General features: G+C 40.9%; 1 protein-coding gene across 1 annotated transcript in view; it reads left to right on the forward strand.

The window, feature by feature from the left end:
* Positions 1–15,738, forward strand: part of CASD1 (CAS1 domain containing 1) — a 37,339-nt gene extending 21,601 nt beyond the window's left edge. The window contains exons 14-18 of the mRNA XM_072412881.1: positions 1,384–1,485; positions 3,256–3,396; positions 6,284–6,361; positions 7,407–7,499; positions 8,083–15,738. Coding sequence (XP_072268982.1) covers positions 1,384–1,485; positions 3,256–3,396; positions 6,284–6,361; positions 7,407–7,499; positions 8,083–8,331 — 663 coding nt within the window. The 3' untranslated portion in view covers positions 8,332–15,738. The remainder of the gene's footprint in view (positions 1–1,383; positions 1,486–3,255; positions 3,397–6,283; positions 6,362–7,406; positions 7,500–8,082) is intronic.
* Positions 15,739–16,110: the final 372 nt, after the last annotated feature.

Here is a 16,110-nt window from a genome sequence, read left to right on the forward strand (position 1 = left end):
GGTGGTGCGCCCAGCTAAAAGGGGCTGGGGGGAACACTGCACTGTCCTACAGTGACAACACTGCTCCTCTCTAAATGCAATACAGTGAGTAAGCATTGTCCCCCTTGGACAAGAAGTGCATTGCTGGACCACGATGCGAAAATAAAGGAGAATGCAGAAAAAAAAAACAATTGCAGCCATTGCAAGGACTGGAACATTGCATTAGTTTTGTTCTTGAGTTTAGATACGCTTAGCAGATCTTTCCCTTTTATGAAATAGCTCACCACTTCTATCTATATAATGTGACCTGTCATATGTAGACAATGGTACAAGTCACAGGCAGTCAGTTGGTGCTACAATATTTCTCGGGAACGGTGTGTGTTTTAGTCACTAGTATTCTCTCTGTCAAAACAGAATTATCAGGCTGTTGGCTCCCCCTGGAGGCTGTAGTACTTCCCAAATAAAAATAATTTCCTTCTCACAAATTAGTTTACTTTTAGGCTCAGGTTTCAGCTCAAGTTTGAGCCCTGAGCTCATGCAACATATAGAGCAGATTTACAGCCTAATACTTCTGTAACAGGGAGAGAATACAAAGTTTTAAAAACCCAAACGCAGATTATTATAGACGGGCTTGATGAATAATAACTATTTCAGCTCTCGTAGCTGTATGCCAGGTCAATTGTTGTATTAATATTAAACAATAATAAAATACTTGGTTAAAAGGGGTTAAGGGGAGTAGGAGTTAATTAGGGCTGTTTATGGTTATCTAAATGTTAATAGGAATTCATATTTCTTCTTTCTTTTAATATGGGAGTAAGATGATTTAGGTGGCCGATGTCAATATTCAGTTTCTACAAATGATCGTTGTCATTGGCTGTAGCAGTGATCATTTAATTAACTTAATATTATTTTTTTATTATAATTAGCTTTGCAAGCCTCATGCTCCCCAATTGGTTCTAAAACAGAATCTTGTGCACTCATTGACTACTAAATAGTTACATAGTCCCGTTGAAAATAAGACATAAGTCCATCAAGTTCAACCACTAGGCAAATAAACATATCCCAGATATAGTCATAGTTGATCCAGAGGAAGGCAAAAAACATGTATTCAAGTGGCTGAGGCTTAACCGAAGTCTCAGGTTAGAGACATGAATGAATGTCCTATGCACTGTAACCAGTTAATGGATTTGTAATTAATTACCCCTTGGAGGTAATTACTACCCACTTGACTGTGGAAGGTGCTCGCTGACTGTATTGACACACGTTGCCGCACTTGCAGTCCATTTAGGTGAACCATTTATAAAATTGAATATTGCTAACCTGAGCTGAATAATCTGCTTTGAGCTTCTCTCCTGAAATTATAAAACCATTAATGTTACATTTGTATATTTTTATGTTTTTTAGGGTTCTTTTGAGAATATATTTTCCCTCTGGCCGATATCTAAACTATTTGAGCTGAACGGTAAAGTCTACGAATGGTGGTTTAGGTGGTCGTTAGATCGATATGTAAGTCTTTCCTTCTTTTTCTTATTGTTTCTATTTTTTTTTTTTTAATACTATTTTTTAATCAGGTAAAACAGTTTCAGTTATATTGACTGGTGATCTGCAGAAGTCCAGTCTGTTAGTAGTCATTGTGTCATTGTGTGCAAGTCATATTAAAGCGGGACTAAAGTAAAAACTAAAAAATCACACCTTTAATCCCGAAGATCTGTCGATCCATTAGGAGGTTTCTTCAAACCGGTCCTGCGCCAGCCCAGTGTGTGAGAAGTTCTGGGCTCCAATATCTGTTTTCTTCCAAGTTGTTCTTCCCACGTTGGCTGATTTCGCACTGCGCAGGTGCAAGATCAGGTGACAAAGAAGATGGGAAGACTGTGCATGCGTGAGATATGCATTTTTTTCCTACAATTTTAAGTAAAGGCTCCTTTTTAATATTATTATTATTATTATGAATATTATTAAACAGGATTTATATAGTGCCCAGATATTATGCAGTGATGTACATTCAATAGGGTTGCAAATGACAGATACAGACAGTGACACAGGAGGAGGAGAGGACCCTGCCCCGAAGAGCTTATAATCTAGGAAATGGGGGAAGTAACATACAATAGGAGGGCAGCTAAGTAGTAGTGGGAAGAAGTGAGGGTTTGAGACAAGAAGACGGGTAGGTGAGTTGGAAAAGATGAGTTTTGAGTTCTCTAAATGTAAAAAGTACTAAAAAGTAAATGAGCAGAAAGTAGGAGCAAGCCGAATAGGATGAGGAAGACCATTCCAGAGAGTTGGGGCAGCTCTAGAAAAGTCTTGGAGATGTGGGTGTGATGAGGTTATGAGTGAGGAAGCCATTAGTAGGTCATTGGAGGAGCGGATAGGAGAGACTATGGGACTACCAAGAGAGGAGGTGTACAGAGAAAAGAGAATAAGTCCAAAGACTGACCCTTGGGGAACACCAACAGCGAAGAGAGTAGCCCGAGATCGGGCATGCGCAGATGGAGCAACCAGAGCCTCCCGGGATGCGTGACGTAGGTATCCTGGGAAGCTCTGTGCTTGCAGCAATCAAGACAGAAAGGAGCAGTTCTGTATCCCTTTTAAAAAAAATGGCATTACACTTAAAAAAAAAATAAATACCCTTTTATGTAAAGTAAAAATTTTGAGTTTAGGTCTGCTTTAATAAACTTTTACAGGAATACTTAGAAAAGTTTTATTTATCTTATTGAGTCCAGTGTTCACCCCAGAATTTTTTTAAGCTTGGTGGGATGAAGCTGTAACAAGTGTTTCAAATTGTAGACAGGGCAACACATTAACGTTTTAGTGTTCCCAATTGTTGTTGCTTTAGGAATCCAGTAACCCCTATAATTCTGTCAGCTTTCTTCCACGCCCTATACTTTGTTCTCACTTCTTTCGTCTTTCGTCTTTATACCCCAGCTGTCCACTGCCCCTGTGTTCTGACCCAAGTTTTCAGTAACCAACCAAAAACAGGCAGGTGATTCTAAAATGTGCTAGGTGCTGCACCCTCCTCAAAGGGCCTAGGGATAACACTGGAGTCTTGACATTTCACTGGCACCACCTTAATTCAATGTGTGCTTTAGGAGGGTGTCCGCATACTGTAGCCATATAGTTAGTGCGATGGTTCGGTCTCTGTTTACTTCTTACCATATGTGTTTTGCATCAGTAACACGACAAATGGCCCAAATTATTAATGTCATTCTATTGCACGTGTACGTCCAAATCATTTTAGTGTAAGCGGTGTATTGCTGACATAGTGTTTATTTTCCTTCCCAGGCTGTGTTCTATGGCATGCTGGTCGCCTTCATCTACCTTTCGTTACAGAAGCAGCAAGTCCTCTTTGAAGGGAAGGGAGAACCTCTTTTCTCCAGCAAAGTGTCCAACATCTTACTCTTTATGTCTGTCGTCGCCTTCCTGGTAAGTTCCGGTAATCCACAAAACACGTTACAGTTTATTTTATAGCTAATAAGACCCACTGCAGAAAATTCAGCTTCTCACAACTCTTACCACAAAGAAGACCCCACGTATCTGCTGCCAGGCGGGAGGAAATAGAAATACTTCATGTGAAATGGTGGTCTGATAATTTCTCAGGCTCGGAATGTTTTTATTATTTTTGTTATTAAACGGTATATAACGCCGACATATTACGCAGTGACACAGTAGGAGGGGAGGACCCTGCCCCTAAGAGCTTACAATCTAAGAGGTGGGAAAGCAACACACAATAGGAAGGGGTATATGGAATGGGGGGAATTAGTTAGGGGTTTTAGAGACGAAAGACGGGTAGGCGAGTTTGAAACGATGGGTTTTGAGTGCTCTTCAGATGTTTGTTGTACAACATCCAGTGCTAGATTATTTTTTCTATTACAGCATCAGCCTCCCACGGCCTAAAGTGAACCTAGATTGCAAGCTCTTTGGGGCAGGATCCTCACCTCCTCCTGTGTCACTTTCTGTATCTGTATTTGCAACCCCTATTTAATGTACAGCGCCGAGTAATATGTTGGCGCTATGTAAATCCTGTTTAATAATAGTAACCCATAATCTATTATTAGTATGTATACCATCCCGCCTCATTGTGTATCAGTTTCTTAACTAAATCCTTTTTTCTGATCCTGTTGCAAACTTCTCACTTGGTGATAATTCTAATATTGGAACTTCATGTTGCAAGCTGACAACACCAATCTGCTGTGTGGGATTCTTTATTTGGCTTCTGGGTTTTCTATCAGCTTTAGCAGATGTTTCCTGTTGTGCTTGCAAGAGAAGTTTGCTGAATGTTGTACAGTTTCTGACTTTTAGGGGTTTTTGTGCCCAAATCACCCTGATGAGAAGCTACTGACTAGAGGCTGGACTCGTAAAATGAGTTGAAGTGGTCTTTCACTAAAATGGAAGGTCTGCTTTCCTTGTCTGGACCCCTTTAAAAATCACCTACTTTTAGATTTAAAATGCAACTGAAAAGAATTTTGGATTATAGTTACCTTAACCCTGTCTTCTGCATTTCATGGTTTTAAAAGCCTTGTCTCACTTTTAGACTAGGTAAAATGCTTCTGAATAGAAAAAAGCTATGTTTTGCACACTTCTGACTTTCGCTTTGAGGTGCATGGGTGAAGATGATGTTTCTGGCTTCCAGAAAGATTCATGGTGAAATACTTATTACAGAAGATGCTCTTGCAATGAATTAGAGTGCTTCCCACCAAATTTCATGTTCTGCATTCAGAAACCGTGTTGCCTCACTTCACCCAATTCAACCATGCCACATCCTAACATTACAGCAATACCAGAAAGTGTCAAACAGGACTTTTAAGGCATTCACTAGCTATATATTTAAAGTGAATCATTTTTACAATATAAAAAAAATAGGATTTATTTATTTAAAAATAATTGTACAAAAAATATACAACTTGCAATAGTCTCAGTACTGGGTTCTACGCATTTCACGGACTTGAATCCGCTTCTTCAGGAACCGAGATCTACAGTTACACAATTTACAATCCATTAGTTTCAGCGGTCGCTAACTGGTGAAAATTTTGGTGAGCTCTGGCCGGTGCACCCTTAAACGCGGAGTCAGGAGAAGGACCCTGCTAAGGGGGACGCACCGGGCCAGAGCCACTGACCATGTCCCCTGTACGAATCGTAGGCTCAGGGAAGAGGGCAGGTTGTGTCCAGAGACCTGTAATGGGAGAGTGGGCCGCTTCTGGCATTGTGACGTCATTAAGGGGGAAGTTTAGTCCCCATTGAGTGACAGCTGGCGCCCATACGCGATCCAGAGCCGGTAAATTTAGTGGTAAGCCGGTCCGAAAAGGTTGGCAACCACTGCATTATTTTACAATACAAGAAAAACTTTTACATTACTATATATATATTTATTTATTTCTTACTTACAACTTACTCCATTTCTAAAAATGTGGGCAGGTTCACACCTTCTCTCAGATAACAACTTGGGAAGACAGTAGAGCAAGACGGCAGATAAGGAACAATCAATTCTCATCGATTGTATATAACAAAAATAAATTAAATCACCTAATTAAATAATTTAAAACAACTATGGTTTGGTAATTGTGTATACTACGGTTCCTGAACAAGCGGATTCAAGTCAGTGAAACACGTAGAACCCAGTACTGAGACTTATATTTTTGATACAATTAATTTTAAATGAAATAAAACCTATTTTTTATACATTGTAAAATGATTCACTTTAATTATGTAGATATGGAATGCCTTAAAAGTCCTGTTCTTCACTTTCTGGTATTGCTGTAATGTTATTAGGATGTGGCATGGTTGAATTGGGTGAAGTGAGATGGGCAACACTGTTTGTGAATGCAGAACATGTGAAATTTCATGGGAAGCACTCCAATTCATTGCAAGAGCATCTTCTGAAAATGTTCTGCTGCTCTGTGTTCCCCATGAATCTTCCTAGAAGTCTGAAACATCATCTTCACCTACGCCCCCCGGCAAAAGGCAGGGTGTGCAAAGCATAGCTTTCTTTTTTCTATTCAGGAGCATTTTGTCTTTTCTAAAAGTGAGACTAGACCTTTAAACCATATGAATAAAACACTAATCATATCATTATTCTAATTTAAAAAATTGAAATAAAGAAAACCTTTACATTCCCTCCAATGAATCAAAACAGCTACTGGTATTTTCTTCTGTACATTTCCACCATCTAGTGGTGAGTTGGGATATTGCACCTGTGTGTATGGTCAAGGGTTACAAGGTATTTTCATGTGTTTTACTCATACCAAGCACGTTATTCATTCCAGCAACATGTAATCTAGTGATGTATTAATTATGATGTTCTCTGTTCCCTTAGACCTACTCAATCTGGGCAAGCAGTTGCAAAAACAAGACGGATTGTAACGCAATGCACCCCTCGGTCTCTGTTGTACAGGTATAATTTGTGATGGAATAAAAATAGAGGTCACAGGCAATGCTAATCTCAGGGAAAGAGGTTTATATGTGACATAGGGATAGCATAATGTATATCTAAAGCTATTCATTCAATTTTGTACAAATTAGGGTATGGTATTAGGATATACAATCCTTCCCAGGGGGTCACTTTCCCAAATACACAAGAAGGAAAAATCCTCTCTAAGGCAGGTGTCTCCATAACAAGTTTAAAATTATTCTGTTCTGGTTTTACATTTTGGATTTCCCCTCACTTTCTGTCCAGGGGGCAATGGTCACTAAGATAACAGTAATGTTCTGCCAAGGGTAACACCTGTTCTGATTCCCCCCATACTGTACAAACAGACCTTTGGTATATTAAGATATTAGCAGGAAGCCTTTTTAGAGCCTAGCTGTGACGGATAAATAAAAACATATATAATGCTTACCTTTCCTGGAGAGAATGCTACTGAAGGTTTCCCCCAGTGCTGCTGACATTATCATAAACCCGGACATTTGGTGAAGTGATTTATGCTGTAGGAGAGGTTTGCTGATCCTTTTCTTCAGCAGAGCTAATGTGACCTAAAGAGCTAGGCTTTAGGCTACTCACTACGTGGGGCAACATTTAGTTCCAGGGCAGGTAGACATCGTTATCCTTTACACTTTTAATATTTTAAAGTGTTAGGTTAGCAAATCAGTTGCTTTAGAAATGGCATGAAGCTCTCAGATACACCGCAAGAGTATAGGTAAAGTGCTGCCTTATAGATATCCTCCCAAGACTGAAAGCTTGTGAAATCAAAGGCCCTGTAGTGTCCCAGGTTCAATGGGGGTCACCTTTCTCTCTCTATGGGAGATCTGGGGTTGGCTTTGTGGATTACAATAAGCTGCATAACGAATGTATTGACTATAGTAGGGACATTAGATTGTGAGCTCCTTTGAGGGACAGTTAGTGACATGACTATGGACTTTGTACAGCGCTGCGTAATATGATGGCGCTATATAAATACTGTGTAATAATAATATTGTATTATATTTTTTTTTCCTTGCAGATTTTAGCCTTTGTCCTCATTAGGAACATTCCTGGATATGCTCGCTCTGTGTACAGCTCCTTCTTTTCCTGGTTTGGCAAAATATCCTTAGAAGTAAGTACTGGCACATGTTTACTATGTGAACAGTTGGCCAAGCTTTCATTCTTAGCCCCTACATTCTTCCAGGGACATTTGTATAACATTGCTCTTTGCTTACATTACAGATATGGGGTGGTTGGAAATGGAGACGTGTACTTAGCTGTTGACTTTTGCCAAAAAGTCAATATTTTTTTATATTGGTATCAGTGCTGCTTTGTCAGCAGCCTCTGTAATAATAATAATAATATTACACAGTATTTATATGGTGCCGACATTATACAAAGCCCTGTACAAACTCCATAGTCATTTCACTAGCTGTCCAGCTCAAAGGAGCTCACAATCTAATGTCCCTACCATAGTCATATGTCTTTAATACAGTCTAAGATAAATTTTGGGGGCACCCCAATTAACCTAATGTGGGAGGAACCCGGAGTACCTGGAAGAAACTCACACAAACACGGGGAGAACCTGCAAACTCAGTGCAGATAGTGTCCTGGCCGAAATTCAAACTTTGGACCCAGCGCTGCAAAGGCCAGAGTGCTAACCATTAAACCATCGTGCTTTTCCCAAAGCTAATGCCAAATATTTTTCCTTACAGCTGTTCATCTGTCAGTACCACATTTGGCTAGCAGCCGACACCAAGGGCATACTGGTCCTCATCCCGGGCAACCCCGTGCTCAACATAATCATCAGCACTTTCATCTTCGTGTGCGCGGCCCACGAAATCTCCCACATCACCAACGACCTGGCCCAGATCCTCGTACCAAAGGACAGCTCGGCCCTTCTCAAGAGGTGTCTGTGCATCACAGCTTTTTTTTTCATACTTATGTTTTTATCGTCATTGTAACAAGACACTGCAGACCATCTCCACGTGCCCCCACTTCAGAATTTTTTGGGGGGTTTGTTTTGTATATAAACTATAGGAAGCAGATCGAGCCGGCCAAATCATCCTGGGCCGCTTCCACAAACAACACTGTACAAGAACGACGGCTCCTTTTCTAAAAGCAACTCCCGTTCACACGTCTGTTTTAGCAAACCTGCACGTGGAGGTCTTGGGGGAGGGGGGCTGGGGGGGATTGGGGATACCTCCAAAATTTTTTGACACAATTTTTGGAGGTCAAGCTTGTGAAGCACCACTGACCACTCAAGCTGTGAACAGTAGCGGCCGATCTCTATGTGAGAGCATTAAACGATATGAAGGAGAGAAAGGACCTTTTAAGGAAAGTATGCTGTGTGCAATCCCATGCCGGAATAAGGATTTTAATAATCAAAGTTTATAATTTATTTCATAGGAAACAAAAATAAGGTAGCCGTATTTATTGTTTTGGTATGATGCCCTGTTTCTTTAAAGGAGAGCTCCACTGAGCACTTCTATGCCCGGTATTGTGTATTCAAATCACCGCCATAATAATTAAAATTACAAGAGAAGACCAAAGCTGAACGCTAGGCACAAAAAGAAAACATTTAACACTTTTCCTCTGTAATATAATTGCACTTTGTGTGCACCCAGATACCTTTTTATGTGCAGTAAAGGTAGGTGGGGCATCATCAATGTGCAGGGCTGTGGGAGGGGCCTGGAAACCCCACCCACTACAGGCTGCCTGTAGGAAACTACAGAAGGGGCGGATACAAGACCAGTTAGACAATGCAAGGAGACAGACCAGCAGCGACTGGTCTTTATTACAGGAAGTGCCTGCACAGAAGCAAAATTTCATGCTGGATTAGTGTACAGATATGTAAAAAACACCAATACACCAAGATTTCAATAGGAACATGCATGCCCTTGGAAAATATTTGATTATTCTGAAGTGACCCTTTTAGCACAGGGTTCACTTGTACAAACTACATACCTACCTGAAATACCAGACCTGAAATATTTACTCTTTTTTAGCGTGCTGTTTCATTAAGCTCCACTTCTTGATTGCACTACTAACCGTTGCAAATATTCAAACACTCCCAGATGTGTGAGTACCTTGCTTCCCAATTGCCACTCACTGTGGTGTCCCCCTCTGGCTCATAGATTATCACAGGGCAAAAAAGCCCATAGGAGAAACCACAGTGAGCCGTTGCCTATGTTCAGCTGCCCCCACAAACCTATATTTTGCTCATTACATGAGTGATTCATTTGAGTGTAAAATGTATACCATTTGATTCTCAGTATGAGGTTTCATGTGCAGCTCAGCTCAGTTTTGTTTGGAGTGAGAGTATGAGTGTTTTTCCTAAGTCCATGACCCCAGTAGGAAGATCTCCTACCAGCCCTCTACTACAGACAGGTCAGGGGTCTGCAGAATTTCTTGCCTTCTCTCTGCACTGCTTTCTCTATATATTCCATGAAGTGTCCACTAGGGGGGCCATGACACCAGCATTATGGGCTCTTATGTTTTTAAAGGGCCAGTGACTGAATTGGTACAGAGATCAATACCTTATATATCAATGATCAGAACTGATGATGTCAGAAATAAACCTGTGAACACGTGAGGGGAAGGTTTTTTTTTTTTTTTTTTTTACATAGATGCCACTAATTCCAGTTCTGCATCACCTGTAAGGACGCAGTGGACTCCCCGACGAGCCGCCTTTTACAAATATGTCGATGCCAAATATCTCACGTTTTTGTACCGCTGTGAGAACCTTTTACAGATGTCATTGTGAATGAAATTAGAAGATCTTTCACATTTATTACATTTTAGATTTTCCTGTGCTGTTCCAATGCAGTTAGGAATATATAAAACGAAACTCCTAAAGAAAATCGATCTTCCAGCAATCCAGTGAGCTTATAACTTCATTGTGAGCTGACAACGCTGCCTCTGCTGCTCTATAATCACCCACAGGGTTGTCAGCTCTGCCTAAGTCTTCTGCTGATAGACTACAGGACGCTTCTAACTTCATAAAATCGGCGGATAAACTCTATCAGGACTGAAAACACTTTTTCTAGAATGTTCTCCGGTCACTAAAGCATGTTAGGAGCTTGCTGGATTTCTGGCAGATCCCGTATTCATCTGTACGGCATTATTAAAGCGGTGAAACATTAGGAAATGGGAATTTATTGTAGGGGTGTGCTGAATATTTTTTAATTTTACCCCCATATAGACATCAACTGCTGACCATTCTAACTGAACACAATTAATGTTCTGTACCCCAATGCTCTCTTCTGACACCAGCAAGGATAAAAACCCGGTACTTATGGGTATAGGGCATCATTTGACTTCCCTGACGGTGCTTGTCATTTGATTGGACCAGCACAGTCACATGAGAGTTGGGTATAGAGTCTTCATTCATGGTGATTGGCTCAGGGCTGTCACATGAGGATTAGGAGGGTTTCAAGCCCTGGTGATTGGCTTATTGCTGTCATGTGGGGATTAAGTGACCCTTTAGGACTGAATATTGGCTCATTGTGGAAATGTAGGGATTAGGGGAGTTGCCGGCCCTGATGATTCATTCAGGGCTGTCGCATGAGGATTAGGGGCATTTTAAACTCTAGCAATTGGCTCACAGCTTGCATGTGGGGATTATGTGAGTCTTTGGCCTTGGTGATTGATTTAGGGCTGTCACATGATCATTAGGTGAGTCATAAGCCCTGTTGATTGGCTCATTGCTATCACGTGGGGATTCAGTGAATCTTCAGCACTGATTATTGGCTCATTGTTGACATGTGGGAATTAGATCTAAGTTGTCAGCACTAGTGATTGGTTTTAAGGCTGTCAAATGAGGACTAGGGGAGGTGTAAACCCAAGCAATTGGCTCTGGGCTATCATGTGGGAGCTTGGGGAGAGCCTTTAGTAATTGTGCCCTATGTAAAGCTACGTACACACGGCAGATTTTTATCGCCCGATCATCGGCCAATTATCGGGCGAAAATCTTCCGTGTGTACAGTCGGTGTCGTCCATCGTCCGGACGACCGACCTGCCGGATCCACGGACGATGGACGACAGCCGATCGTAATGAAAGGGAAGGGGAGAGCGCGCAGCAGGGTGCCGCTCCGTCGCTCTCCCCCTCCCCTCTCCATAGAGCATGAACGGTGCTGTATGTACAGCATCGTTCATGCATCTTGCACTCCCTTGTCGTTGGAAAGGATCGTGAAAGATCCTTTCCAACGACAAAAATTGCAAGTGTGTACGCAGCTTAAGGCACAATTTGGAACTGTCCCAGGGCTTCTGCTCTTCTCTCTGAATGGGAAAGGGGAGATATTTATTATTCCGTTGCTTTATCTTTCACAGACAAAGCTCACATTAAAATGACCCTGACAGGAAAGAAATGTAGATGTTTACATTGCTGACTTATTTGTTAAATGCCAAGAAATGTCCTCCTTACCCCACTTTATTACCCAGTGCAGGGCTGTCCAGCTCCGGTCCTTGAGGGTCTGGATCTGCCTATATCATTCCAACATACTTTAGAAGTACATTTAGCAAGGTGTCCTGTGCAGACAATGACTCCGGTTCTACAAATCCGGGGCCTGAGTGTGGCCCTCGGGGGCTGGGGTTGGACAACCTTGACCTAGTGAGTGTCAGACCAGCAACAAGGCCCGATTACACAACCACTTACAATATCAGGCCAGGGAACCCTGGAACCGGCACTTTTTAAACAAGTCTGCTTTCATCTTTCTCTCCTGATGGATTCCATTTACCTTTGGTAAAAATCTTGATAATCCATCATTTTTTCCAATGTCCACCCTGTGATTATCTTCAGAAATCCCTTCCGGTTTTTGGCCCCGTTTAGATTTTTGGGTGATTTTTTTTCTTTGTGTTCAGATTTATGGCCACATGTGTGAATGTGTGTGAATGTGTCTATACATTGATTAAAGTCTTTGAATAGCTTGAAATGTGATCTATGACAAATGTTTAATGTGTAAATATGTTCTGAGTCATTTTTTTATTTATAAAGTTTGTTTTATTTTACTTTTTTTTTTTTCTTGGAGTTTGTTAATCTCCAGTTTTGTGGTATTGGGTGATCCGTCTGGTTGTGCGTGTCACAGTCTGATTGTACCATCCCCTGATTTATCAATACAATCTTTCACATATGTATGCAATCAGGAAGGCTTTTGCACTACTTAGTTGTTGGGAGATCGTACAATCAGACTGCAAACATCTATGGCTAGCGTTGCTGGGTTCTGGAAATAAAGCTGTCCAATGGAAGAAGTGACTTCTGGGTAATTACCATTTGTGGCTGTTGAATAAAGAAATCATTCTATGTGGAGTTTTGACTTTCCGTACTAAAAAAGAAAGCCCCGATGCTTTTGTAATACACATGAATAAGTGAGCCAGGTACCACTTTAAATATGCCTAGGCATTTGGTCATGTGATCTCTAGTCTTTAATTACATGGTTTACAGGGCTTTTACTAAATATTTAATGTATGTTCAGTGTTCTCCCCATCCCATTTTAGCTGGGTGCACCACCTGGCACTTTTTTAGTAACAACCTGGCTGTTTTTTAACTTTTACTGAAAAGTTAGGGTCACAGTACAGGGGCTGCCACCCACCTACAGCTTCTTCCCACCCAACCTAAAGAAAACTCTTAGGACGATACTGATGTTGGTAAAGATGAAATAGAAAAGTCACATCAAACAGTCTTTAATTAAATGGTCAGAGCTGCTGTCAATCAAATAGCAGATTTCATCGCTTACAGCTGATTGGTTAAAACTAAAGCTATCAGTAGTTCGCACAGGAGGGTAACTACACCTCACCACCATTGGTAGCTGGTGGTCATGATATTAAAAAAAGGCCTAAAACGGAGGCAGGATGAACAGGTATTCATTAACCTCCCTAGCGGTAACCCCAAGTGTGACTCGGGGTAGAAAAAAGTAGGTAAAAGTGGTAACCCCGAGTCACACTCGGGGTTGGAACACCAATGGAAGGTTAGTAAATAGAGCGCTTACCTGATCCGCCAGGGTCCTGCACCATCCAGCGCCTCGATCTCCGTCTTCTTTCTTATTCCTGCTTCTGCATCCGATGAGTCACCGGGGGAGTTCCCGGTGACGTCGGTGCGTCTGTACGTCCCGGTCAGGCGGGAAATTCAAACTCTATTTGTATTGCATTCAATACAAAATAACTGTATTGAATACAATACATTGGATTTTTATGTGTAAAAGCAGTACATTGTTTTCAAGAACATTTATTTTACAGTATATATAATAGTATAATGTGTATTTTTTTTAAATATATCAATTTTTTAATTTATTCAATTGATTGTTTTTAAATGATTTTTTGTTTCAAGCTTTAATATACTCATACTAATATATTATACCGTAAAATAAATTTTCATGAAAAACAATGTACCACTTTTAGACATATAAAACCGGAAAGAAATGAACTGCTAGGTTAAACAATAACATCAGCATTTGAGTTTACATATACCTTGTGATTGGTGCATTCTGGTCTATAGTAACCACATGCCAAGGCATTTGGCTATGTGAGTCGCACTTTCTCCAGGAAAGATCAATATTGCAGTCATTTAGTAATTGTTCTTCCCTTACCCCCACTTCATGTACAGTTCAAGGTTAAAAGTTGGTGGGGGGTCCGCTCACTGGACATCACACAATAATGCCATTTACCCAGAAGTCCACTGTTTGGTGAGTTGTCTATTACAATTTCAAGGGAAGACTTCTAGATGTCTCCCTTCCTTCTACCTGATACTTCAGGGATGTGAATCATGGAAGTTTTTTGCCCGTGTTGTGATACTGATTCAGTGGGACCCACAGCAGTGGCTGCCATATTTGTAGGCTGGTGAAGTCTTGAAGTTATACATTCACTAGCAAATTCACTTGACCACATGATGTTTTAAGGGGGCATCCTCTGAATAAATGGATCTGGTCAACAAGATGGCTGCCTACCTATATGCTAATAATTTATGCTAATTATTTACACGGCTGTCCTAATTATTCTGACGTATGTTCAGTGTTTTCCCCACCCCCTTTTAGCCGTGTACCCCACCTGGTGGATTTTAGTAACCGCCCAGCTGTTTTAGGGTGGTTACTGAAAAGTTGGGTCACAATACAGGGGACACCACAACTTGCCACCACAACTTGCCACCAACCTTTTACAAATTTCTGGGGAGAACACTGATTTTGGTAAAGATCTAATAGGTCACAGCAATCGTTATTTAACTGAAAATGTTAGTTGCTCGGGATTACTTTAGTTTGAAGAACAAGCATGCAGATATGGTCTTCTAAATTTTCTCTGGACTTAGGTTAACCAAATGCTGGTGGCTGAGGGTCACCAAACTAATCAGGCAAATCATTTTCAGATGAGGGTCAGCAATAACAACTCCTATAATTCTTTAATGACAGGGTGAATCCCTAAATAGACCCTCCGGAGATTAGTCTTATCTCAGAAAGAAACATCTTGGGTTATCCCTATTTGGATGATCTCTTCTTCTGAGTTGGCCAGGAGGTGTCTACAAAGGACAAAAATACTTTCCATACCATCACCAGCAGGATCATATAGTGATCATCTCATGTCTACGGCATTGGATCAGTTGTGGCCTCCCTGTCTTAGTACCCAAGAGCTGATCCACTGCCAATATTTGCACTTGGCCAACTGGTCCAATTTGAAATTGGTTGGTCTTTGGTCCCAAAACAGGGCTCGCATTCTTCCATTCCAGTTTTGTGGGTGAGGATGAGGTGAACCATAGACCCATGGGAGCTCGTAATTGGATTTGTGCACTCAACACAACTCGTGTTTGTTAAATTTCTATCAACACATCCAACGAAGGACCAAAAAATGGATTTGCTGTTACATTCAATTCAGATTACTGGGCAGTCTGATCACTTTATTGCAGCAGTGGTTGGATTGGAAGTAAAATTCAGCCAATGTGTACTAGGGCTTGTCAGGGTGCAAAAAATATAAAATCGGGGTAAAATCAGCCCCTTTTAGCTGGGCGCACAAACCGGCAGTTTTTGGGTGGTTACTGAAGAATGGGTCAAAACACGGGCTGACGCCCACCTACAGCTTCTTCTCACCCAGCTTGAAAAATGTTCTGGGTTGAACACTGAAAATGATCAGTTCAGTTTGTGATGATGAGTGGTTAAAAACTTTTAAGAGCAAGGCATCCCATAGAGATTTTTGTTTGTTTTTTTCTTATTTGCCGTGATGGGGGTTGGAGTTTGGAAAGGATTTATGTGACGTGTTATCTGTTGTACATTTTGTTCTTATGTTATGTTATTTATACCTATTTGCTTGTGTTATCTCCTGATCAAGGTGTTTTCATGAGCTTTATTTAATTTAAGATATATGGATATCCGAGTAAAGGACAAGTAAGTAAATCTTTATTTCTCTGTGTGTTTTTATTGGCATTCTGTTTTTTTCTAGTCATATTTAATTTAAATAAAATTAAGCCTTACAAAGGTTTCAACTGTCAAATCATTCATTTACAGTTGGATTGCCCACCACCTTTTTATCTCTTGGGAAGCCCATCAGTGAAATCTCCTTTCAGCTATCCCAGCTTTCTCCTATAGGTTTCCAGATCCATCTGACTTCCCTTGCAGCCCTTTGCATTGTGAAATGTCACATGACTCAAAGCTGTATGGGAAGTCGGGGATGCAAGATTTGCCATGAAATGTTGGATGGGCACCACACTGATGAAAGGTTTGAATGGAGCCTGGGGACAAGTTAGTGCATCCTCATTGTGAAAGCAA

Source organism: Pyxicephalus adspersus, chromosome 5 (assembly GCF_032062135.1).
Source record: "Pyxicephalus adspersus chromosome 5, UCB_Pads_2.0, whole genome shotgun sequence".
NCBI classification, from domain to species: Eukaryota; Metazoa; Chordata; class Amphibia; order Anura; family Pyxicephalidae; genus Pyxicephalus; species Pyxicephalus adspersus.